The sequence below is a fragment of the Aedes albopictus genome, chromosome 2 (assembly GCF_035046485.1).
Source record: "Aedes albopictus strain Foshan chromosome 2, AalbF5, whole genome shotgun sequence".
Lineage (NCBI taxonomy): Eukaryota > Metazoa > Arthropoda > Insecta > Diptera > Culicidae > Aedes > Aedes albopictus.
Genome location: NC_085137.1, coordinates 168,328,849 through 168,355,007, shown reverse-complemented (window position 1 = coordinate 168,355,007; position 26,159 = coordinate 168,328,849). Strand labels below are relative to the sequence as shown.

General features: G+C 41.3%; 1 protein-coding gene across 2 annotated transcripts in view; it reads left to right on the top strand.

Annotated features, from left to right (window-relative positions):
* Window positions 1–25,642, top strand: part of LOC115258541 (G-protein-signaling modulator 2) — a 39,239-nt gene extending 13,597 nt beyond the window's left edge. For both annotated transcript variants that reach the window (XM_062850691.1, XM_062850692.1), the window contains exons 3-7: window positions 15,041–15,548; window positions 16,958–17,176; window positions 17,239–17,327; window positions 22,668–22,905; window positions 22,974–25,642. In XM_062850691.1, the coding sequence (XP_062706675.1) occupies window positions 15,041–15,548; window positions 16,958–17,176; window positions 17,239–17,327; window positions 22,668–22,905; window positions 22,974–23,378 (1,459 nt within the window). In that variant the 3' untranslated portion in view covers window positions 23,379–25,642. The remainder of the gene's footprint in view (window positions 1–15,040; window positions 15,549–16,957; window positions 17,177–17,238; window positions 17,328–22,667; window positions 22,906–22,973) is intronic.
* The last annotated feature ends 517 nt before the right edge of the window (window positions 25,643–26,159 follow it).

Below are 26,159 nucleotides of genomic sequence, written 5' to 3'. Positions count from 1 at the left end.
ACATCGCCGTTAAGCACATCCTCTGGAGATTTCCTACTTTTGATGGGATTATTCGTCCTTTTGCCACCACACAAGACATCCATAGGCCAATATTGGTCGAACAACAGTTGTGTAAATCTATTTGATACTTGGGTTTAGACCCCAAGTTTTACCAAAGGTTCGCCGGCATTCCCCGAAGGCCATACGAGGTTTCTTGATTCTGAACTCCCAAGAAATCTTGGAATCAAAAATTAGTCTAACGTACTTTATCTGATCAGTCACATTCATTTCAGAATCAAAGAGACGCAATGATCGAACGCCATCATGGTTTCGCCATTCCGTGAAAAACAATAGATGTTTTACTCGGATTAACTACCTGAAGAGCGCTTTGCATCAGGTCAAAAAGGATGCTGATGCACATACCGACTAACAATGTTAGGTACATACATACATTTATTTGTTCAACATCATTAAGATAAGACATAATCAACAATGGTACGCCACAATACTCGGTTCGTGGCTGCCGCTCTCCATCCTCGGTCGCGCCCAATGCTCGCCAAGTCACGCTCCACCTGGTCCGCCCATCGTGCTCTCTGCGCTCCACGCCTTCTTGTGCCAACCGGATCCGTTGCAAACACCAGCTTTGCAGGGTTGTTGTCCGGCATTCTTGCAACATGCCGTGCCCAACGTATCCTTCCGGCTTTGGCCACCTTCTGGATGCTGGGTTCGCCGTAAAGTGCAGCGAGCTCGTGGTTCATTCTTCTCCGCCACACACCGTTCTCCTGCACACCACCGAAGATCGTCCTTAGCACGCGTCGCTCGAAAACTCCGAGTGCTTGCAGGTCCTCCTCGAGCATGGTCCATGTCTCGTGCCCGTAGAGGATCACCGGTCTTATTAGCGTTTTGTACATGGTGCATTTGGTGCGTGGGTGAAACTTTTTCGACCGCAGTTTCTTCTGGAGCCCGTAGTAGGCCCGACTTCCGCTGATGATGCGCCTCCGAATTTCTCGGCTCACGTTGTTGTCAGCCGTCAGTAAGGATCCGAGGTAGACGAATTCCTCCACCACCTCGAAAGTATCCCCGTCTATAGTAACATTACTACCCAGACGGATCCGGTCGTTTTCGGTTCCGCCCACCAGCATGTACTTTGTTTTTGAGGCATTCACCACCAGTCCGACCTTTGCTGCTTCGCGTTTCAGGCGGGTGTACAGTTCTGCCACCGTTCCAAATGTTCTAGCGATAATGTCCATGTCGTCCGCAAAGCACACAAATTGACCGGATTTTGTGAAAATCGTTCCCCGGCTGTTGAGCCCGGCTCGTCGCATCACACCTTCCAGCGCGATGTTGAAGAGTAGACATGAGAGTCCGTCACCTTGTCGCAGTCCCCGGCGAGATACGAATGAACTGGATAGTTCACCCGAAACCCTTACGCAGTTTTGCACACCGTCCATCGTTGCTTTAATCAGTCTAGTCAGCTTCCCAGGAAAGCCGTTTTCGTCCATGATTCTCCATAGCTCTGCGCGGTCGATACTATCGTATGCCGCTTTGAAGTCGATGAACAGGTGGTGCGTTGGGACCTGGTATTCACGGCATTTCTGGAGGATTTGCCGTACGGTAAAGATCTGGTCCGTTGTCGACCGGCCGTCGATGAAGCCGGCTTGATAACTTCCCACGAACTCATTTGTTTTAGGTGACAGACGACGGAAGATGATCTGGGATAGCACTTTGTAGGCAGCATTCAAAATAGTGATCGCCCTGAAGTTCTCACATTCCAAATGGTCGCCTTTCTTGTGAATGGGGCAGATTACCCCTTCCTTCCACTCCTCCGGTAGCTGTTCGGTTTCCCAGATCCTGACTTTCAGCCGATGCAGACAGGTGGCCAACTTTTTTGGGCCCATCTTGATGAATTCAGCTGCGATACCATCCTTACCAGCTGCTTTGTTGGTTTTGAGCTGGTGAATGGCATCCTTAACTTCCCTCAGCGTTGGTTCATTTCCGTCCTCCGCTGCACTGGCGTCGTCGTTCCTTCCGTTGCCGTGGGCTCCCGTGCCTACGTTCTCCACGCCGTTCAGGTGCAGATCGAAGTGCTGCTTCCACCTTTCGATCACCTCACGTCCGTCCGTCAAGAGGCCTCCGTCTTTATCCCTGCATATTTCGGCTCGCGGCACGAAGCCGTTGCGGGATGCGTTGAGCTTCTGATAGAACTTCCGTGTTTCTTGGGAACGGCACAGCAGTTCCATTTCTTCACACTCCGCTTCTTCCAGGCGGCGCTTTTTCTCCCGAAAGAGGCGGGTCTGCTGTTTCCGCTTCTGTTTGTAACGTTCCACGTTCTGTCGAGTCCCTTGCTGCAGCATTACCGCCCTCGCTGCGTTCTTCTCCTCCAAAACCGTTCTGCACTCTTCGTCGAACCATTCGTTACGTCGATTCCGTTCCACGTATCCGATGGTGCTCTCGGCTGCGTCGTTGATGGCTGCTTTCACTGTACTCCAGCAGTCCTCTAGAGGGGCCTCATCGAGCTCGCCCTCGTCTGGCAACGCGGCTTCGAGATTCTGCGCGTATGCTGAGGCGACATCCGGTTGCTTCAGTCGCTCTAGGTTGTACCGTGGCGGTCGCCGGTACCGTACATTGTTGATGACGGAGAGTTTTGGGCGCAGTTTGACCATCACCAGATAGTGGTCGGAGTCGATGTTGGCGCCACGATAGGTCCTGACGTCGATAATGTCGGAGAATGGGGCCCATATAGCCGAGGCGGTAAACGCACGGGTATTCAGCATGACCATGCTGAGGGTGACGGGTTCGATTCCCGGTCGGTCCAGGATCTTTTCGTAAAGGAAATTTCCTTGACTTCCTTGGGCATAGAGTATCTTCGTGCCTGCCACACGATATACACATGCAAAATGGTCATTGGCAGAGGAAGCTCTCAGTTAATAACTGTGGAAGTGCTCATAGAACACTAAGCTGAGAAGCAGGCTTTGTCCCAGTGAGGACGTTACGCCAAAAAGAAGAAGAAGAAGAATGTCGGAGAAGTGCCGTCCGTCAATCAGAACGTGGTCGATTTGAGATTCTGTCTGCTGTGGTGATCTCCAGGTGTAACGATAAGGGAGGCTGTGTTGAAAAAAGGTGCTACGTATGGCCATATTTTTGGAGGCGGCGAAATCAATGAGTCGTAAGCCGTTTTCGTTCGTTTGCTGGTGGGTGCTGAACTTACCAATCGTCGGTCTGAATTCCTCCTCCTGGCCTACCTGAGCGTTCAAATCTCCTATGATGATCTTGACGTCGTGGCTTGGGCAGCGATCGTACTCGCGTTCGAGCTGCGCGTAAAATGCGTCCTTGTCATCATCAGTACTTCCGGAGTGTGGGCTGTGCACGTTTATTATGCTGAAGTTGAAGAATCGGCCCTTGATCCTCAACCTGCACATTCTTTCGTCGATCGGCCACCAACCGATCACGCGCCTCTGCATATCACCCATCACGATGAAAGCTGTTCCCAGCTCGCGTGTGTTGCCGCAGCTCTGGTAGATGGTATGATTACCTCTAAACGTTCGCACCATGGATCCTGTCCAACACACCTCCTGCAGCGCTACGATGCCGAACCCGCGGTCCTTCAGTAGATCGGCGAGTATGCGGGTGCTCCCAATGAAGTTGAGAGATCGGCAGTTCCACGTACCGAGTTTCCAATCGCAAGTCCTTTTTGTTCGCTGTGGTCGTTGCCGTTGGTCTCGGTTCGTATTATTCTGTTGCTGATTTTCCGTTACAATGGTTTTTTACGGCTGGCTCGTAGGGCCTGACACCAACCCCCTACTTTCCGGAGGACCATAGTGCACAATTGAGCTTAGAGTCCTTCCCTGGCACTCGGACATAGATCAGCCGCCCCTAACATGGGGATCAGACGCTGTTGTGAGCCGCTCCTCCTGGAGAACAGACGCTCAGGTTTACCGAAGCAAACCCCCCCTTCCCTGTCAGCCTATGACCAAAGTTCCCACCGGGGTTGGTTACCCGATCTTCCCTAAGGTTGCTCATAGTTTCCGGCCGGTACCGCGTGGAGGTAGGGATAGGAGTTGCTGGGCAGAGGCTAGTGGATCACAATGGGATCTGATTTGCGCAGCATACCCAGCCTTTACCGTGCCAACAACAACACAATGTTAGGTAGTCGTCGTTAAATGCAGTGGCGTCTCGTAACCTCACTTTTTACTTGTTCAACGACCCTAAAACTTGAATTTGCGAAGATTTCATGACCAGAATCAAATTACAAATTACAAGCCAATTTGATGAAAAAATTCAAGAATTTACGTTTGTTGAACAGGTAGATTTGAGGTTAGGGAATCGCCACTGGTTGAATGCATGAGCCACACCCTTTTGAGTCACATGAAAAGGCACGTTGGTCAGATGAACATCACGGATGTGATGATCGACAATGCATTCTAAGCATTTCAGAAGAAAAGAGGTCAAACTGATAGGCCTGAAACTCTTTGCTTCTTTATACGACCCACTTTCAGGATAAACTTTTATATGTAGTAATATCCCTCCAGGATTTGAGAATATACCCTGTAGCAAAATTGCAAGCAAGTGTTTTTTTTCAAAACATGTCCATTCTGAAGGAAAACAGGATATATCCCATCTGCTCCAGGAGATTTGAAAGGAATAAAATTATTTGATGTTCAATTAATCGATTCTATAGTTACAATGCTCCGAGCCAAAGTTAAATAATCATAAGTAACTGCAAGAAAAGTCATCAGGTTCATCCGAAGATGTAATATCCACACATCCGGGGAAGGTATGTGTTGAATAAGCATTCCAGAACTTCCTCATCAGAGGAAGTCAGATCGCCATTTGGCAAACGAAGTTCGTTTACTCGGAAATCCTTAGATTTTGCAAGGATTTTGTTTAACCGACTGACGTCACTCAAACTGGAAACATTTGTACAAACGTTTTTCCAGCCGGATCGTTCAGCGGACCGAAGTGCAAGGCCTACGAGCTGTCCCGAAAGCCTCCGATCCAGCCGAACGGGGTTCCTCTTGTAGTCTTCACAGAACGCAGTGGGCAAGCTTCTTCAAAAGCTTCCATGATGAAGGCCGTTGTAGTATCAACGGCATCATCTAAATCACTTTGAGTGTTAATGGATGATGAGTATCCATGCAATTTGGCTGCAATCAAATCAGTATAGAAATTCCAGTTGGTTGACCGGGGTTTCCTAAAACGCAAGGTTTGCGAAGTAACATTCAAGTGTTCAAAAAAGATGTAGCGATGGTCAGATGAAGATTCTTCATATGACACATGGTCAGCTCGTGATTAATTCTGCTAGAGCAAAGTGTTATGTCTATCACTTCCTCTCTAGCAGGTACCGTGAAGGTTGGGCGGTTGTCTATGTTAAGTAATGCAAGATCTGTACTACTTAAGTACTCCATCAAACTGGGGCCTCTAAAGTTAATGTCAGAGCTGCCCCAGATGATTTGGTGAGCATTAGCATCACTGCCAACAATTAACGGAAGTCCTTTTGAAGTGCAGTATGTGATGACTTGCTTGAAGCATCCGTAGGGGATGGTTCATCATGCGGTAAATAAACCGAACAATAGACGTATTTCCTGTTGAGGTTTCCAACAGATACATCGATTGTGATAGCACATACATCTCTAGTGATTAGTTCAGAGATGAGTGTAGCAACGATGGCGTTGTTGATTAGCACACATGCTCGAGGCATGACACGCGAGTTTGCCATTTTATTTTTACTGAAAGTAGTAAACACCGGATGCACAAGGTTTCCTAGAAAGAAATTCCCCTTACGAAAGTAAGGTTCTTGGACTAACGGTACTTGGGCTATATCATTTTGCATAAGATTCTGGAAAGATTGATCGTTGCTGTTCTTTTATACTGAAGATTGATCTGAGCTATCCTAAACCGTAGCCAATACCTAAACTAGGCAAGCTTAAATTCTTTACAATCACAGCACAACAAAGAACAGCAGCAATACCAGATCGGTGTCGATTGGGAAACGCCAAAGGCAAGGATACACAGAATACACTGTGTAAATTGCATAGTGCGAAACTATAAAGGTGAAATTTTAAACTAATTAACAACATCTTAATAATCTCGCCATAATTTAGCCTCAAGTTTGAGACTAAAGAAGGGCAGCTGATTTTCTCGGAGAAACACAAGGTCTATTGCACCATTGCTCCGATTAGCGCAGTAAGGGTTCATTCAAATATTACGTAATGCAAAATTTGGCAATTTTAGATCCCCTAAGGGCAAAATACTGTGGAGGGCGCCCTGGTACTCCAAAGGCGATTAGGTTTTTATTTGACCCCCCTAACTATTCATTCCTATGCACGGTAAGCATAAAGCCGCATAATACCATGAATTAGGGGTCACCTGATTAGTGGGCTCCAACTACTTGAACAAGTTCGTAGTGATATTCTTAGCCAGTCGAACACAGCTATCGAGGATGATCGAGAAAATAAGTCAATATTGACAAGCCGTGTTTACCAATAGTGCTCAGAAATCGCAGGATTCCGCGCTTTCTCCAAAAAGTGAGGAGGAGGATGCAGAGAGCTACAACCGACGAGGGTAGAACGGAGTGGTGTTAGGCCTACAGGGCGACTAAATTGGCACTGAACAAAGTAATTAAGTGCGTAAGCTGCGAGAGATTGTGCGAGATGCTGTAGCAGATCGTGGAAAAGTTGTTCCCGCACCACGACACACGACCATGGGCTCCTGTCTCCTATAGCCAAACCGGCCAAAGCCAGGTTGCTCCGGTGACAAACGAGGAACTCATCGCGATAGCACCCGGGTAGAGCTTAATGGCAAAAGAATGGCAAATTTTACCATTAAAACAGAATGTTTGAATGGCAAAATGTGTTATTTATTTGTTTGAAATAAGAGTTAAAATAACAAAAATAATAACAAAATTTTGGTAGCAGAAAAACTTAAAAATAACTTATTTTGCCATTGTAATAACAAAGTAATGGTAAAGCATGCGGATTAAATTGAAGAACAAAATAAGTTACTATTGAGATATTGATAACAAAATAAGACCCAAATTAACTGTTATCGGTGAATAACAAAATATGACACTCTTGAGTTATTGATAACAGAATAAGAACAAATTTAGCTGTTTATGTGGCGATCAAAATAATGGTAGGTTTAGTTGTTCAAATTCAATTTTAAAATAATGGTAGATTCAGTTATTATGTCAAAGTAGCAGAAGAAAGGTAAAATGAGCTATTTCTTTTTTTTTTCAATAAAATTTAAGTTCATCAATCAAGGTAAAAACAGTTCTATTTTGTGGAAATTAAAAACTCAAAACGAAACGAACTTAAAAATCAAATTCACTTTGATGAACGTAGCCACCAACCGTTGCCCCGCGATCTACTCTGGCTTCTCCTAAACACACAGCTGAGAATTCGGATTTGTTTACTTTTACGAGATACGTCGAATTGAAAAGTTATACAATATCCGTAATAATTAGCGAAAAAGCCGTAACCAACAAAATGTACACAATTTGAGTAATTGCAGGACTGAACAGGTGCTAGATTTGTCTTCTAAATGCTCACAAAGTTTCCTTGATATCACTTTTATAACTATTCAAAATCACTGATTGAGTGAAAGGCGTAATTCCATTCTATTCCAAACGAACAAAAACAAGAATTACGCCTTCTACTCCTTTGTTTTGTTTGGTGTTTTGTTTACGAAAGTGAAAGGCGAAACTGAAATCAACACGTAAACACGGCGATAGTAGAAGGCGAAACTGAAATCAAAACGTAAACACGGCGAAAGCAAATGGCGAAATTCTGTCAAAATCATAAACAAGGCGAAAAGTAAAAGGCGATTCTGAAAATGATATCGATTCGAGGCGCATAGTATTGGGCGAAATGAGCATTCTTAGGTATCAATTCAGGCGTAATTAAATAATTGCAATTTTTAGTGCAAAAAATTTCAAATTCGTGCAGTGTTCTTAGAAAAACAAGAAACTATGTCAGAACTGTATCAATTAACCTTATTTAAGTTGAATTATTCTGTATTACTTCTAAATAGGAATTGAAATTTGATCAGCAAAATTCGGTTGTTGTTTTCGCATTGTTATTGTTTTGTTAGTTACGCCCTATTCGCGAATTACTCCCGATATAATAGTTAATGGTATATTAAGAGTAAAATATGTTATGGTGCCTAATGTTTATAAATAATTTCTCACAATATCAAAATAATGGCAAATTTAGCTAGGAATGTAAATTATGTTATTGTTTTGATATTTTATCCAGCTTTTTACGCTAATGCAAGGGGTGATTCAAACATGACGTTTCTTGCCGACAGCCGAATTTCAGTTCAATTTTATCCTAGTAGACTGTTTGAGATTTTGTTGTTGGTAACGAAATTTTCACTTGAACTATGGTCCACTGCACGAATTTATGCTGGCCTGCTTACTCTCACGCAAAATTTGACGTTTGAGCGGTGTCGGCACCGCTCAAACGTCAAATTTTGCGTGAGAGTAAGCAGGCCAGCATAAATTCGTGCAGTGGACCATTTTGTACCAACAGCGATCATCAGCGTATTTTGTTATGGCGTCATACATACATTTATTGGTTCTGCTGGAGAAATTAATCTAGTTTTTAATTCTTTTAGGTCAACTTTAAAAAACTGACCCACATTGATTATAAATATATCATGTATGTGAAAATATGCCAATATACCTTGACGCTCTGACAAATTAACCGAGCTTACAACGTCCATTTTCCATTTGACGTTGTGTAGTAACAGCCCAAAACTAATATTTTTCCTTCATAGAGGTCAAAAATAGCAGAATGTCATGTAAGTTGCGTAGAGACTTGTTAGGGACACTCGAATTCGGTAACCTTTGGCCCATATTCGCATAGTTCGCAACAAATTACTCTAGGTCAAGCTAATAAAACAAATAATTTGTCAAAAAATCATTCGTCTGATAAAAAAAAAAACATATCTTCCGTTTATCAAGAGCATTTTATTCAGTTCTTAATAACGTAACCGGGTACAATATGTTGCCTGAAGGACGACCATCCGTTTGCGAAATAGCGTTCAAGCTGAGAAATCAAATACGCAAATGAGCCATAAACTAACGTCCAAAGTGCGTGAAGATTTACAAAACTTTCTTGGTTAAATTCATCAGATTTCAGCCCTCAGACTTCCTTCCAGAATTTGTAATTAACCTGTTGGAATGTAACCTAAAAAGAAACAAAAACTAGATTGAATGCTTCAGCAGAATAAATATACAACACCATTTCAAATTACACTTGGACTCGATGAAGTGAAAAAAGTTGACACTTCAATCAACAAGTTCCTTAACCAGATTGAACTGAAATTCGGTTGTCGGCAAGAAACGTCATAGTCGAATCATCCCTCGTGTTAGCGTAAAAAGCTGGTATCCTAATAAAAGGTGCTAAATTGCAAGTTTTACCATGATAGTAATTTTTGTTATTGATGTGTTATTTAGCATTATTCATGAATAACATATCAATGACAAGATTTGTTATGATTGTATATTTTGCTATTGATTTGCCATTTTAAGTTTTTCATAATAACAGAAGAATGGCAAAAAGTGATATGATGGCAAATCCAGTTATTATTTTGTCCTTTGTTTGCCATTAGCCTCTACCCGGGCAAAGCATCAAGGCTCGCCCTGACATGTTCAGAATGGCTATGCAGATGTGCCTGCAGATGTGTCTATATACCAAGAGGCCAGATGACTCTAAGCTCTCGGATATCCAGTTCAGCTTCCGGAAAGGTTGATCGACGGTAGACGCTATTAGGTTTGTAACCAAAAAGGCCGAGATAGCGCTCCAAATGAAGCGAAGGAGAATCCCCAACTAACATTTATTGTGAATTTAAACGTCAACAAAGCGTCTTCAATACGGCTTGATGCTGAGTTACTGTGTTGTATGTGTGGACGGAAGCTTCTATTCAAGCCCTATACCAATGAATCTGGCGAACTTAATTTACTTGTACATGCTGTGCGAGCAGCTTCTATGCCACCAAGTCATAGCTTTTTTCTCGACTCCTATGTAACCACTAACTGAATAACATCTTGAGAAGGCGCTTTTTCAGCCTTTTCACAGCTGTTAAGTAATAGTTATACGGGATCTCCAAATTAATCGATTAAATATAATTAGCTTATGGATACCGTGACGCAATACATGTGGAACTGGAATCCTCACTTTTAAAATTGAATAATTAAAGTACTTGCCGCTACTTGGAATCGAACTCCCGCTCTCCGTATCCACTGGTCCCGATGATGTCCTCGCTGCCACACTGCTATATATAAATAACATAGAAAATAGCCCGTTTTGTTTTACTCCAGACAAGGCTTCATAATTGTGCTACATAAAACCTTACCCAACTTCTTCTTGCTGCAAAAGCTTGTGAAACGTCAAACGCAATAATGTTTACTTTGAACAAGCTGTGTGGTTGCGCCAGCAGGTTCTTCGTCACAGCTTCTAGCTGAAAGAGTGTTCTTTAAACAGCTACAAAGCGCTGCTGCTGTGTGTATTTGGCAGCTTTACAAAACGTACTGTATAAAAGCAGCTGTTGTATTGGCTGGGACTCTTACTCGATTTGCACATCTTCCGGCAAATCTTCCGGCATTGAATTAAAGTGCAATAAAAGCAACCCAAATAATTTCACAGCACAGAGATGGCTAGCTGTAAACAATTTGTGTAGTAGCTATATATCCTACTTAACGTTTGTTTTGACAATAATGTTTACATTTGACAAGCCGTGTTGGTATGCCAACAGTTTCTTTATTACAGCTTCTAGCTGTAATGAAATCGCATAACGGCCTTCAAAGCGCTGCTGGTTTTGGGATTCGTCAGTATAACGAATTGACTGTATAGTAGCAGCTGTTTTGGTAGTGGGGACTCCTATTCGATTTGCTCAAGTTTTGACATATTCCGGGAAATCTCCCGGAGTTGGAATAGAGTGAAGTAAAGGCAACCCCAGTGACAAGCGATGGATTTCTGAAAACCGAGTTTGGTAGCTGTATGGTGCTTGCTTTGCAGTCGTGTATTAGCTTATGATTTATATTTGACTAGCTTCAGAGTTGACTGCTTTTATTCGATGGTTACACAACAGAAAGCAAATGACTGAAGCTTATAGCGCTGAAAAGTGAAAATGTTAGTTGGGTCCGCTACTGCGCGGTTATCTCGCTAGACATGAAGAGCACGTTTAACAGTGTCAGTTGGGCTATCATCGAGAGCGCCTTACCTACATCATTAAAGAGTCCCATATAATATTTGCCGAATATCTGAGAGATACTTTCAAAATAGGATAGTCCTCTACGACACCGCGGGGGTATCACAGGGGTGGGTCAATCTTAGGCCCGGTACTATGGACGTATGATGGCGGGTCACTTTATCACCTGGCGTAAAGCTGGTTGGCTTTGCCGACGACGACATTACCCTCGTAGTATATTTACGGTGAATCAAGTGGAACGCAAGTTGAGTTGGCGTTCTTCCTTTTCCAAGAACTCGTGTATCAGTCCCATCTTTGCTTGGTTTACTATTCATATGGAACCGTAATGTGATCATGAACGAGTATCGTAGAGTTTAGTCCATTTTTTCTTGAATCCAGCTTTTTACGCTGGCTATAAAACTGCGAGGGGTGATTCGAATTTGACAATTCTTGCCGACAGATTTTATAGTTTATTCTAAGTAGGCGGGAATATTAGTTTGTTTATCAGACTGTCAAAAATTTTCACAACGATTGTTTGGGAGCTACGAATTATTCGTTACTTAAAGTTGCTTCATTCACCAATTCATTTTATTTTATTAATTGTCCTTTTTATTATTTTAGGATACCCGAGGACTGTTACTCCATGATTTCCACGAGATAGTAAATTACAGGCTCGAAGTAAAAAATTACAGGCAATGCGTATTGTACTCCGATTGAATGAGGTGTACTTACTCCAGGGTGACCACCCAGTCGGGAATTTCGGGAAAACCGGGAAAAGCTCGGGAATTTGAAACCACCGGGAAAAAGTCGGGAAAACCTCGGGAATTGTTGCTAGTCACCGGGAATTTCCAAAATTCTAAATTTTGTGCAGTCTTCAGAATCATAAGTACGGGAATTTGTGGGAAATGCAGTTAACAACTGTTGAACTTAATAACATAGTGGGTGAATTGGCGTAAAAACCATTCTTGGAAATTAATATCTTATCGTCGATTCATGACAAGTAAAGTTAATCATAGTGATATTACCTAACATCACAATTTGAACAATTTTAAAGATATTCTAAAGAACATTCTGGTGGAAAGACTGGTTGAGACACTTACAAAAATTTATAGATTCATATGACACTTATGCATTTCAGGATGTACATGTTCCAGAAAACATCAAGCGTCCAAGCGTCCTATAAAAGTTTTATAAAACAAAACAAAAATTATAACTTCTTTCTATAAAAATATCCTTGTACAATCTCTAGGAGAATACTTGATATAGCCTTTGTCCTTTGAGCGAAAAGTCATTGAGAAAATTTGGATAAGATGCTGATAAAATTTTGAATGAATGAATGAATTGCTGCAAGAAGAAATTCAAATAAAAATTATGAAAACCTAGATGAGTAATTCTGGTGAAAAAATTCTTACAATTTAAAAATAGTTAGTGAAAAACATTTGAAAGAATATTTAAAGGGATTTTTAATATCTGATGGAATTCCTCAAAGCACGCCTAGTGTAGTTCATAAAAGTATTTCTAATATTTTGTTTGAAAGATTTCTGTTGTTTTTTATGAAGTGCTTTGATGTACTCATCTGTTGAACTGGTGAAAAAAAAAATGTTCGGAGAAAGCCGAACTCTCTATCGGAAAAATCCCGTTTAGGCGAAGCTTTAGCATAAGTGCCTGCTAAAACTCTTGGCTCAGCAAATTCTCGAGAATTTGGAGTATTCGTAGTTTCTAGTTAAACTATCAATTGAAATTCTCGCGGGAGTTTCAGTGAGTATTCAAAAGCATCTGGAGCAATATAGTTGTATGATTTATGGAAATAAAAAAATCCCAAATAATGAATCTGCCTCTAAATTTTTGGGGAAATAATTTCTCAAAAACTAATCTTTCAGGAATTCCTGGAGAAATTCTTGACATAGGGGAACTTACGTATTCTCGGCAGTTTTGTACTCTTCGTCATGGGGGGTTTTTTGAAACCTGTAGGGCTCAGAGTTGGCCTCAAATCCTTCCCAACCAAGCTGAGTTATATGCCCAAATTTCAGGCAATTCGGTCCACAAAAACCCCCCATGACGAAGAGAACAAACCTGCCGATAATACCCATCATCCTATCTGAAAATGTGATCAAAAATTAAATCTCTGAGAACTTCATATTGCAATCGCTGATGAAATAACTGATAGCTAGACGTTTATTAGACAAAATCTAAGATTTCTTTGATCTCTCAAATTTCTCCTAGAATTAACGATTTCAGCCTAAGTAACCTGCCTGTTTTTCTGTAGTAGCCATTTATGCTACCATAAAGTTCGCCACTGGTTTTCTATCAAATTATCTTAAAAATGACCATCACAAATACTACACGGAAGATATCCCTAAAAATCGTTTCCAATATTCGTTCACGATTAATCTTTCCAGATATTCCGCCAGAAGTCCATCCAGAATATTTTTTTTTCTGGGCATTCTGTTATTTCCTATTAGTTTCCCAAACGAATTTACCAAGTTTTTTTTGGACTATTACTAAGAAATTCACTTATTATTAGATTCGTAAATCCTATAATCATAGTGTATTCTCTGAGAATTGCGACAAACTCCCCCCCTTCCGGATTATCCTTTTTATTTTTATTTGCTTAAACAACTGCATAATTTGTACTAGTTGGTCATCCTAAAATTTAAATTTAAGAATCTTTAATGAGGATGTCGTGACTTCAATGCCCATCATTGGATACGAGACAATCAACACATGACTTAGCTAAATATTAAGTAAATCAGTTATAAACTTATTTTCAAGTTCATATAAATACTATGTAAAACCCAATGATTTGAAAATATTCAATATTAATTCTCTTAAATTTTTCTTAGTAAGTTACGTTTAATTTTCACTGTAAATCATTCTATTTTAGAATCGGGAAAAATTTCAAAAAGCTATCGGGAAAACCGGGAAAAACACGGGAATTTTATTTGCCGCTCAGAGTGGCCACCCTGTTACTCATTACTCTCATAACTTTTATGTGAAGAAAAAGTGCAGAACAAATTATTCGTTATTAAATTCTTTTGTTAATGATCTATGCTAAAATATTGGCAAAAATCTATAGGAAAGAAGGTATCGTAAATGTTGTACGTTATTCACATTACGGTATACATTTGTACTAAATTCGTACGTCCATCTTTGGGGGCGGGATGATTACGCAATGAGCGGATATTCTCAACATATAGGAACATGAACTGAGAAATTTCTGGGTGAGTTTCGACCCCATTAGGGGGCACCCATTATGTACGTCACGCTTGGAGGGGGGGGAGGGTTTTTTTTCCAAATGTGTGACAAGGAATGTATTCAGTATAAGGAAAACCCGTGCGAAGGGGGGAGGGGGGTTCAAAATTCCCATTTTCGCCTGACGTACTGTATGGATGCTTCCTCATTTGGAACTATATAACTCGAATACTCTAATAAATTGGCAAGAAATCGTGAAAACCGTAAATCAGGTGTAGCTTGGTGCAGTTACGAAATTCTTGACCTCAGATCGCGCAGTGATTTGAAATAGGTTGTAAAATTTGGCGTAGAATTTCACACATTCGACATTTAATCCCTTAGTTCCTTACATCCAGCTATCATTAACTGTTTATTTTCGACCTAAAATAGCGAGAAAGTTAGAATTAGCCTTCAAATTTTAGAAATAAAACTGATTTAAAGACTGATTTATGTTTCTGTAACACACGTGAAAATTGTTGACGTTTGTTTTGTACATGTTCTGCTTGCTTTGATTGAACCATAACAGTTTTTATAGTGTCGGCAAGATACGTCACAAGGGGGTGATTCAAAATTTATGGCAGGCTAGCGTAAAAAGCTGGTATACACTTACTAATCTTTGACCTCCTTTCTAACCCCACAGGCGTACTCTATCCCTTGCAATGGAATTGGGCGAACGAGCGGTGGAGGCGCAAGCCTGCTACAGTCTAGGGAACACCTACACCCTGCTGCGGGACTTCCCCACGGCAATCGACTACCACCAGCGCCACCTGGCGATAGCTCAGGAACTGGGCGATCGCATCGGAGAAGCCCGGGCCTGCTGGAGCCTGGGCAATGCCCACTCGTCCATCGGTAATCACGAAAAAGCACTCCACTACGCCAACTCGCACCACATACTGGCCCGGGAACTCGGCGATGTGGTGGGCGAAAATACCGCCAAAATGAACATATCGGATCTAAGGAAAATACTCGGTCTACCGGAAATGCCCGCGGAGGGCAGCGGCTCCGGAATGGCCATCGAGAATGATACTCTCCAGGAACTGCCCGGCAATCAAAATACTCAGCACGGGGCGTTGAAATCCGGATCGGGATTGCTGTCCAAACAGTACCGCGTGCGGCGGCAGAGCATGGAACAGTTGGACCTGATCAAGGTATGTTTGACTGTTTGTGGGCACATAACATAAGTGAAACTCTGGCTCAAAAAGTTGATGCCTTTCCGAGTTCGTACGCTCGTATACAGGACATCGAAAATGTCAAATGCATTATAACATTATTGCCATACTATTTTTCAGCATGTATTCCATTTTTCATTGCTGTGAAGTGAAACAAAGACCTCATAGATCTAGACTAGTAAAACAAAGACCTCATAGATCTAGACTGGCAGCACGTGGATATCTAAAATAGGACATACATTGTAAAAAAAAACTTTGTAAACTCAAGTCGAGGAGTTCCTACACAATATTTTTTTGAAGAACCTTAAACTGGGGTCAAATTGATCTCTGGGTTGAAATTGATCAGTCGATTTTCAAGTAGATAAAGCATTTCTTGAACAGTTTCTCTACAAATTGCATCAAGTATCAGATTCCAACAGCACGATACTTAAAATAAAACTTTAAAAAATATGCTTTTTCTAACCGAAAAACGTCTGATCAATTTCGACCCGAAGATCAATTTGACCCCGGTTTACGGTAATAGTATTTTGCTTCCAGTTTTTAGGAATTCTGTCAAACATCTAACATGATTTTTTAATGAATTTGTCCACGGAATTGTTGTATACACATCTTTCAATAATCAGTTCATTAAATTGCTACTATAACATGATTTACCATAATCTTGCTACGCTCATGTCTATTTTAAATGATGCAATGTGTAAGATCTTTATCAGCTTTGGTTTCACAGTGACCGGCAGTAGAACAGCTCCACCTGCGTAACTGATTTGATTGACTGCGGAATCTTTGAAACCAAAGTTAGTACTATCAATAAAACACGAAATACATAAACATGTGTTCGAACATATGTTTGAAATGAATGAAAAAAAAATGAATTACAGTAATACCTAGTGCAATTATTACCTAGCGAGAGAATCGTTTTCCCTGACGGTCACTGTAGCCACGTTAATTGTAATCAATCGCATTTGTTAGACGCTAAGCCCTGCACCACATCCAACTTCAGCGGCAATTAATCGACAAACAATGATAACCCCGTGTGAAAGCCGCTCGCAGCGCACATCAAACAGTGCACCTAATTTTCGATGGATGGAGTGTGTAGGCAAATTATAATCATTTCCACTCGCTCGGTCTCGGTCGTACGTTCGAAACCTAATACTCCACGGATCAACGATATAACTACATTAGTCATCGCGATACGCAAGCTTTGATTTAGTGACATGACTATCTACTTTACCTAGTTCGAGTCGTAATAATCTACCACCGCGACGCGTTATCATAAATTTTCCTGTTCACGAAACGTTCCGGTACCGAAACCAATTTTCAGGGGGTTTTCCCAACGCGCAAGATAATTAATTTGTCTGGTCTTTACCGTGCTCCGCCTCTATCCACAGCTGACGCCGGATGGCAAGAAGATGGTAAATACTGCACACGAGAAGCAACACTTGATCGGGCAACATCAACAGCAACAGCAGCAGCAACACCATCATCAAGCGCAAAAGCTAAGCAACAAGCAGAACGAGAACATTTTCAAGAACAACGACGAAGATTTCTTTGAACTGTTGACCAGATCGCAGAGCAAACGGATGGATGATCAACGGTGCACGTTGAAGGTAAGTACTTAAATGGGCATTTCGTCTGGATAGGCGTAATCTAAACTTTTATATGGTTGCAGTTGACTCACGCGGAAAGCGTCGACTCGGCTAGGAAACCGTTGACGCAACATAACAGCAATGCGACCACTGCAGCAGCTAAGGATAACAGGTGAGTGTTTTAAGAAATTAAGGTCCAAAACGCCATCTTTAAGAGTAGAGGAAGAAAACAAACCAATCCGATTAACTCTACTTAGAGAGTTATGAGGATCCATTCTTAGGCGACTTGTGCTATCTTCCCGGGTTACAATTTGCTTAATATGTAATTTAATTAGCACAACCCATGTGAGTGAAATCGGGCAAAAACCACACGGTGATCACGTTGGATCCTTGGAAATGGAGTCGTGTGCTCAGGCCTTGTGATGAGTGGTTGCTAAGGTTAAGTTGCTACGAAAGTCTTTGACGATCAAGTTGACGATTCGTGGCCTATAGTTGTTTACAATGAGAGTATATTACATGTGGGGAAGAAGAAGAGATGGCCATTTATTAGTAAGCAAAGAAAAATGTAAACACAAATAGTGACGTCACTATTTGACACGCGTTCTTATGGGAGCACGCGTTGCATGTAGTAGTGACATGTTTTGCACCACACGGATCTCACGCACACGAAGTATCTTCTTCCCACCTCTATTAGACTCTAATTGAGTTGGATTTGGCATTCGGATTTGAATTCGGATTTGGAACAATTCCGTCAGTTTTCAGTTCCACAGGAATCCCAGGAATCTTTCGCGGTTTCTCTGCAAATTTGTTTTTAGGACTCTTCCAGAAGTTTCTTATGGGATTCCCAGGGATAAGATTCTTCTAATGGTTTATTTAGAATTCCTGCAGAAGTTCCCTCTGGGGTTCCGTCGAGGATTCTCTCAAGAGCTCTTGCCTTGGAGATTCCTCCAGGAAGTATTCCCGGGATTCTTCCAGAGATTCTTTATTGATTTGATTGAGCGATACCTTCTCAAATTGTTGCGGTTGTGGGAGGTGCGGGCGGTTGGATTTCAGGAGTACCTGGATTTCTTCAAAATTCCTTCCGAAATTACTCTAGAAGTTAATTCCGAGATACCTCTAAGATTACTCCTTCCAAGACTACCCAAGCAATTCTAGCATCCTTCTGGGATTGCCTTCTGTGATTCCTCAACAACTTCTTTGATTCTTTGTGGGATTCCTTCCAGGAGTTTCTTCTGAGATTCCTAACAAGTTCCATCTCAGGAATTTCTTCCAAGATTCTTTCTGAGATTCCTTCCGGGATTTCTTATGGAGCTCCGGAAGTTCTCCAAGAATTCCATCCGAGATTCTCTTAATAGCTTCTGATGATAGCCAGAAGGAACTTGATGAGGAAATCCATAAACAAAAACTGCAAAAGTATTTTCTCAAAATACTCCTTAATAAACTCCTGGAGGATTTCCTATAGAAACATTTGAAAAATTCCTGAATGAACTTCCAGAGGAACTCCACAACGATCTGCTGAAATTCCAAACAGAACTCATGAATGAAACCAGAAACGAGCTCCTACACGGATCCTGGAAAGAGTTCCTGAAGAGAATTTTGGAAGTAGTTTCTAAAAGAATTCCAGAAGAATTTCCCGGAATGAGTTCAATAAGGAATCCCAGAAAAAGTTCCAGAAGGAATCCCAGAAAAAGTTCCAGAAGGAATCCCGGAAGAAGTTCCCGAAGAAATTCACGAAGGAGTTTTTGAAGAAATTCCAGAAGCAATTCCTGACAGATAACCCACGGTAAAAGTGTTCGTAATTCGGTAGAATTGGTAGAACATTTAAAAGATGTTGAAATACGGCGAGGGGAGGTGTTGGTTTCATTTGACGTCACTGCGCTGTTCCCAAGCGTGCCGGTGGGTGATGCTTTGCGAAGCCTGCGAAGACATTTGGAGAGGAATAGAGTACCGTACAACCAGATCGACGCTTACCTCCAGGTAGCCGAGGTTTGTAAATATGAATCAGAACTACTTTTCATTCATTCATTCATTTACATCATACAAACCTTCGGTCTCAGCATGGGAAGCAAACTATCTCCACTGTTGGCAAATGCTTTCATGAGCGACTTTGAAGTAGGGTTACAGAAAGAAAAGTTGTTCCCCCGGGTGTGGAGACGGTATGTAGACGATATCTTCGATGTCGTAAAAGAACGATATTTGTCTCAGGTAATTGATCTGTTGAATTCCCAACATGAGAGCATAAAATTTACGCTGGAGAAAGAGGTGGACGGGAAGCTGCCGTTTCTTGATCTGATGATCTCTAAAACAGAGGAAAATAGATTAAAATACGCAATCTACCGGAAACCTACCTCGACAGACAGGTACATTACTTCGGATTCACACCACTTTGGTGCGCAACAGCAAGCAGCGTTTCATTCCATGGCACACCGTTTGTATAACATCCCTATGGAAAGAGAGGATTTTGTGGAGGAGAGAAATAAAATTCATCGAGCTGGGGAGCTGAATGGCTACGAAGAAGAATTCGTGGATAAAATCCTCCGTAAACACGAGAGGAAAAACCACAGAAACACTGAAGCCACAACACTGAAGCCGGAAAAGAAAGAAGTAAAAAGAATTAGTCTCCCGTTCTAAAATCTCCAACCCTGTTCAGGAAACCCTTAAACACCATGGATTTCAGGTTGTGTACAAAAGTAACAACACGTTGAAAGACCTGTTATGCAACTTGAAAGACAAGGTCCCAGCGGAGGAAAAATCTGGGATCTACCAAATACCGTGTCAGAGCTGCCCTGCGGTGTACATTGGACAAACTCGGAGGAAGTTCAAAATTCGCCTTCGTGAGCATAAACACGCAGTCGAAAATGAACGAACCAATGAATCCAGTGTAGCAGTACACAGCATGGTCCAAATGTGTGGTGTGTACTACACACCACACATTTGGACCATGCTGTGGATTGGGAGAACGCTAAGTTGGTGAAGAACGTTAGAAAAGCTGCAGAACTAAACGCCTGGGAATCTATGTACATCGCCACAGCTGATCGCCCTCTCATGAACGAAGACGATCCTCCAATACAATCCCCCCTCTTCAACTTGACTAAGCTGAGAATTCAGTGAAACAACAACAACTTCGACGAGTACTGTTCGCAGTACGATTGTATTAGTGCTCCATGTTATCAGTCGGACATCGTCCTGTCGATGGGCAACGTCGAGCCCGAAACCGGTCGACTTAAGTAAATTTAAATCCTTTTAATTTGTTGTAAGAACTATAAGTGTTGTGTCCTGTCTCGCGTCGCATCTTATGTGTATTCCTGACAGAAGCCCAGAAAAAAAATCCCGAACTAATACCTGATAGAGCTCCCGAAATAATCCTGGAAGTAGATTCCTGGAAGGATCCCAGAAAAAATTGTGAAGGAACTCTGGGAGCAATCTCGCATAGAATTCCTGGAACGAATTCCTAACGAAATTTTATAAAGAGTTTCTGAACTTGGAACGAATTCCTGAAGCAATCCCCAACAGAACTCCTGGAGGAATCCCGAAAGAAATCCCGGCTAAAATTACTGGAACCACCCAGGAGCTCTTTGAATAGGAAGCAATCAGTGAAGTACTAGATTGAAAGTAGTGAGCTGGATTTTTGTATGGTGAGATGATCAGTTCTCCATTTCTGCAATGAAATGGTGCAAACAGTATGGGTTATGTGGTTTCTTGCCCAATTTAATGCTGTTTGAGCAAAAGTTTGGGTAACTGTGTTGTTGAAGTTGCAAGAAATAAATAATACAACTACACAGTTACTCAAACTTTTGCTCAAATAGCATCAAATTAATCAAGAAATCATATAACCCACACTGTGTGTACCACTTCATTACAGAAATGGAGAACTGATCATCTCACCATACAAAAATCCATCTCACTACTTTCAATCTAGTACTTCACTGATTGCTTCCTATTCAAGAATAATTACATCCTTCTGCGGTTTCTACACAAACTTTTTTCAGGTTTCCTCCAGGAGTTGCTTCTATACAGGTTCCAACTGGGATTCCTCCAGGAAATCCTCCCGGGATTCCTCCAGAGATTTCTTTCGGGCTTTCTCGAAGAATTCGCCCTGTTCCTTACGAGTTCCATCGGTTTCTGGGATTCCTCAAGGATGTTTTTTCTGGGGAGTCCCTTCTGGGATACTTTCAGGAATTTCACCAGCAATTTCTTCCGGATTTCCTCCAGAAGATTTTCACTGGCTTGCTTCAGAAATTTATTCCAAGGTTTCTTCTGTAATTCCTTCCGATACAACTGCAAGAATTATTTCGGAATTCTTCCAGGAATTTCAGGAACTTCTTCTGGTATACCTCTGTGACTTCGTTCCGGGATTATTACGTGTACTCCTTTCGGAATACCTCCAAGATCCTCCTCCGGAATTCATTCAGGAACTACTTCCGGGATACTTTCGGAAATTTCTCTCGGGATTCCTTCACAAACTCCTTTCGGGATTCTTTCGGAAACTTCTTCCTAGATTCCTCCGGAAACTCCTTCCGGGATTGCTCCGGGAACTCTTTCTGAGATTCTTTCAGGAATTGCTTCCGGAATTCCTCTGGGATCTCGTTCCGAGAATCCTCCGAAAACTATTCCAGTTTTTTTTATCAAGAACTACTTCCAGGATTTCTCCAGGACCTCCTTCAGATTCTTTCAAAAGCTACTTCCGGAATTGCGTCAGAATTCCTTCCGGGATTCCTCCGAAAATTTCTTCGGAGATTTCTCCGGTAACTCCTTTCGAAATTCTTCGAAGAATCTCTTCCGGGATTCCTCCAGGAACTTCTTCCATGGTTTCTTCTTAGATTTTTAAGATACTTCAAAGGAATTCTTCCCGGATTTCTTCAGGAGTTTCGGGAATCCTTCAAGAATTGTTTCTGAGATTCCTTCCGGAATTCCTTTCGAGATTCCTCCAGGAACTCCTTCCCAGATTACTCAAAGACGTGCTCAAAGAACTTCTTCCGGGATTTCTCCCGGAACTTCATACGGGATTTTTTCGGGAACTTCTGCCGGGATTATTTCAGATACAGCATACGGATTTTTCCAGGAATTCTATCCAACATTCCTCTAGAAACTGTTTTCTAAATTCCTCCAGAAGTTCCTTCTGGATTTCCTACAGATCCTTCTACAATTCCTCCTGAAGTCCATTCTAGAATTCTCCCAGATGTTTCGGGGATGGAAATCCTTTAGGTGTATATTACTAAAATCCTCCAGAAAAGAGACGAATGCCGAGAACGGTAAAGTCTCTCTAAACACTACTTACACTTACTACATTTACTACAAGTAGGTAGACACTACATATGTTTCTAACGCTGACTCGCAGGACCATGACACCAAACCTTTAACCCAGGGCACTGGGCTTACCTTCTCGGAAGCTAAGGTTTGGAAGCAGCATTGGGCTTTGCTCCACATAAAGTGCTGAAAACCTGAGCTGTCTGAGCATTCATCTCCAGTGTTAAGTCATGTCAACTAACATTAACCTTCATTTGTTTTCCAGAAACGCCCTGCTGGAGATGATTGCCGACTTCCAGTCGGAACGTATGGACGAACAGCGAGCGCTGCTGCCGGGGCTGAAACGAATATCACTTAACAACGCAACGAACCGTCCGGGTATGAACAACTCAGGGTCCGACAGTCTCCCATCGACTCAGCAGCCACCGCAGCTCCCACCGACATCGGATGGAATCGGTACACCGCCGGATGATGCATTCCTGGATATGCTGATGCGATGCCAGGTTAGCTTCTGTTTGATGTGTTCAGCGAGATTGAGGGCATTTTATTTCGAACTTGTATTAATTTGTAGGGTTCGAGAATTGAAGAACAACGTTCGGAACTGCCGACGCCCAACATCACTATGGACGCTGAAGCTGGAGGTGGCCGAAGGGCACCAACGATGGGTAATCCCAACAGCGGAGCCACAGTCCCAGATGAAGATTTCTTTTCGCTCATCATGCGCCTCCAGGGCGGCCGCATGGAAGACCAACGAGCTACGGTACCTTTGCACAGCAACAACAACAATAACAGTCGTATCAACAACAACAACAATCAAAATTACAACAGCAACAACAGTAGTAATAATCACAACAATGGAGCTGTTGGTGGTAGCGCTAGTAGCAATAGCAGTAGTAGCAGCAGTAGCAACGGAACCAATTCGAATAATAGTCAAAACCAAAGTTCAAACAATGGCGGAGGGAAGGGAATGAAATGATTTTACTCGCTAGATCGGGTTTGAATTGGAACTTGTTGGTGATTGTTACGAAACGGAAATTGTAAACCTGACGTTTGTTGCGCTTGCCGGCACTCTGTTTCAGTGCGCTTCCTAGAACCTTTGTAGCAGGATAGAAGCACTCTGAAGAGCTGCTGGGTGTATGCTTAGATACCTATTATGTATATTAGCGGTAGGGATTATACAATCTATATAAAAACTAGAGATACCATGGGGATTTTTTTCAACATCGCGCAAAATTGGGCTTTTTTAACAAATTTCATAGAACCTTTTGACTAGACACATGCGATAACAAGAAATGAAATCCCCACAAACCACGTCGATATCAAAAAACGATACATAGAAATCGATCCGCGCCATATTTTCTGTCTCTTCTGCACTCTGGATGTTTGCATGTACGTGTGTTTGTTTTCTCGAAGAGATAAAATGTTGTACTGATGATTTAGTGCTAATTTTGAAACTGCAGCTATGTATAAGTATATCCCTCCGATGTGAATTTGTAAAAACAAAACAATGAATCTTCTAGATTTTTAAATAGAAATTCGTCGCATGTAATTTCACTTTTTGTACATAGGAAACAAATTAAGTTTTCAAATGAGTGCGTCTTTTATAATATATTTTCGACCGAGATTTATTTTTCTATACATCGAATTATTTTACGGTATTTTTTTACAATAAAAGGAATCGAACAAATACAAAACACAAGACTAAAACCAACCTCTTGGATAGTTTTTTCGAGTGCGATAAGTATTTTTCCCATCATAAAAAACATTTAACAATATTAGATGGTGACACCGATCCTCGAAAAGTGAGACCCACTAGAGCAGGACGGTGTTATCCTAATCTTTAAGAACCGACTAGAATGACCAAAATGACCTTTTAACAATCAGCGCGCTATGGCTGAACTTTCCAATACGATGATAAAATATGTATTATTGAAACTTAGAATAAGCTTAGTGAGCAGGAACGAACATCAGCCATTTATATACTTCTAGAGGTGATAAAGTCCAGAAAACACAGAAACTGCAAAACCTTTTCTCGATATTAAGGTGTGAATTCCGCTTGACAGCCAGTCCCTACAAGTATATTTCTACAAGACAAGGGCTGGCATTGGCATAGATGAACTATTACAGAGAAAATTAGATTTGACATTTACTTGAAAATCATAACTATTAAACTTTGCTTTAACCCATGCTACTTACTTCTTGAGCTAAAATTCGCTTCTTCGAATAATCGCTGAATGAAGAATCCAATCTTTTCCAGTCTCCCTGAACATTAGACCTTAGGTCCTCTTTAACTACAAACAGTAATTGTGAATGTGTGACCTTCCACGGAGTCGCCGTTATTTACCAAATATTATATTCATCTGTAATTCTTCCGACATCCGTGCAACGTGACCAGCGGAATTCCATCTATGAAATTTATTGCAATACTCTGTTGTACAACTTCCCTTACTAGAATGTGTGTGCGTGCACTAACAGTGCCGCCAATGATCATTGCATTTAACACTAAAGAAAATTCACAAAATATGATAAGGCTTTTGTTCCCCCAAAGCTGCACGCACTTATTGCTGCTAGCAGTGCTGTCAAATCTTCCAATATATTTAACTCTTAAATTGTAAAATATAACATTGAAATCAAATTATAACATATACAATCTACTAAATTATAACTACTAACAAATGAGACAAACGTGTGAATTTCTAGCAACTGAATAAAGAAAACCTAAACCGAAAATAAAAACACACCTCACAACGCTAGCGAATTGCGTGAAAACTAGAATGAGTGTTGGTTTGAATCATGCCAATAAATAACCGCATGAGTTGGAAATTGTTTCTTTCAATTTCAATTAGTTAGCAGAGAAACGATTTGATATTTGCTGGGTGCATTTCAGTGGCACTGGAAGCCACGCTAACTAGACGAATTGTTTCATTTTTCGGTGTTATGTGTGAATTTCAAGTATACCTTCATTCCTGTTTGTGATAATGCTTCATTAGCAGTTGGAAAACAAAAAATATTACAATTTAGTGGATATTTAGGTGGTCCCAATCATTTACTTTTTCGGTCGGTATATTTAGTTCTGTAAGTAGTAGTGTCCCAAGAGGGAAGAAACGTGAGCACGTAAGTCGAAGTACTTGAAAAAAAAATGTTGAAAGTTCAAACATGTTTTATCTTACAATAAATTCTTGTTATGTCCGATCCTAACAGTCTGATTAACGAAAACAAAATATATATGAAGCATCTAAATTATGTATTGTCTAATCGTTTTGTGTGTTGTTCCATGTCCGAAATGTCATTGGAGTTGTTCATTGGATGCGCAAATTTCTATTGAAATCCTTTTTGAAAAATATACTTCAACAAACATTGTTGCTAATATGTTAAATTTTCCGAAATTTTCGTTGAAAAATTTAGTTGTAAATCATTAGTTTTAATTTTGCTAATGTTTTATTATTCAAAAACAATTCAGGCCTAATTAGATAAGATTTATAAATGTGTTGCTTCATAATTATCTTGTTCCGATTGTTTTGATTTTATCGAAAACGGATGGTGCTCTAGAGTCTAGAATAACGACAATAACAATGGGAGATTGAAGATTAGCCGCGTAACCATTAGTACTATATTTTGGCCAATAGAGATCACGTCTCTTCTACAGTAGCATTCCAAACCATACTATTCCCATTAATTGATGATTACAACGTAACTTCTGACCTGACGACTTCAATCCATTTTTGTAGAAGTTTCTAATGTGTAGATGTGCACATAT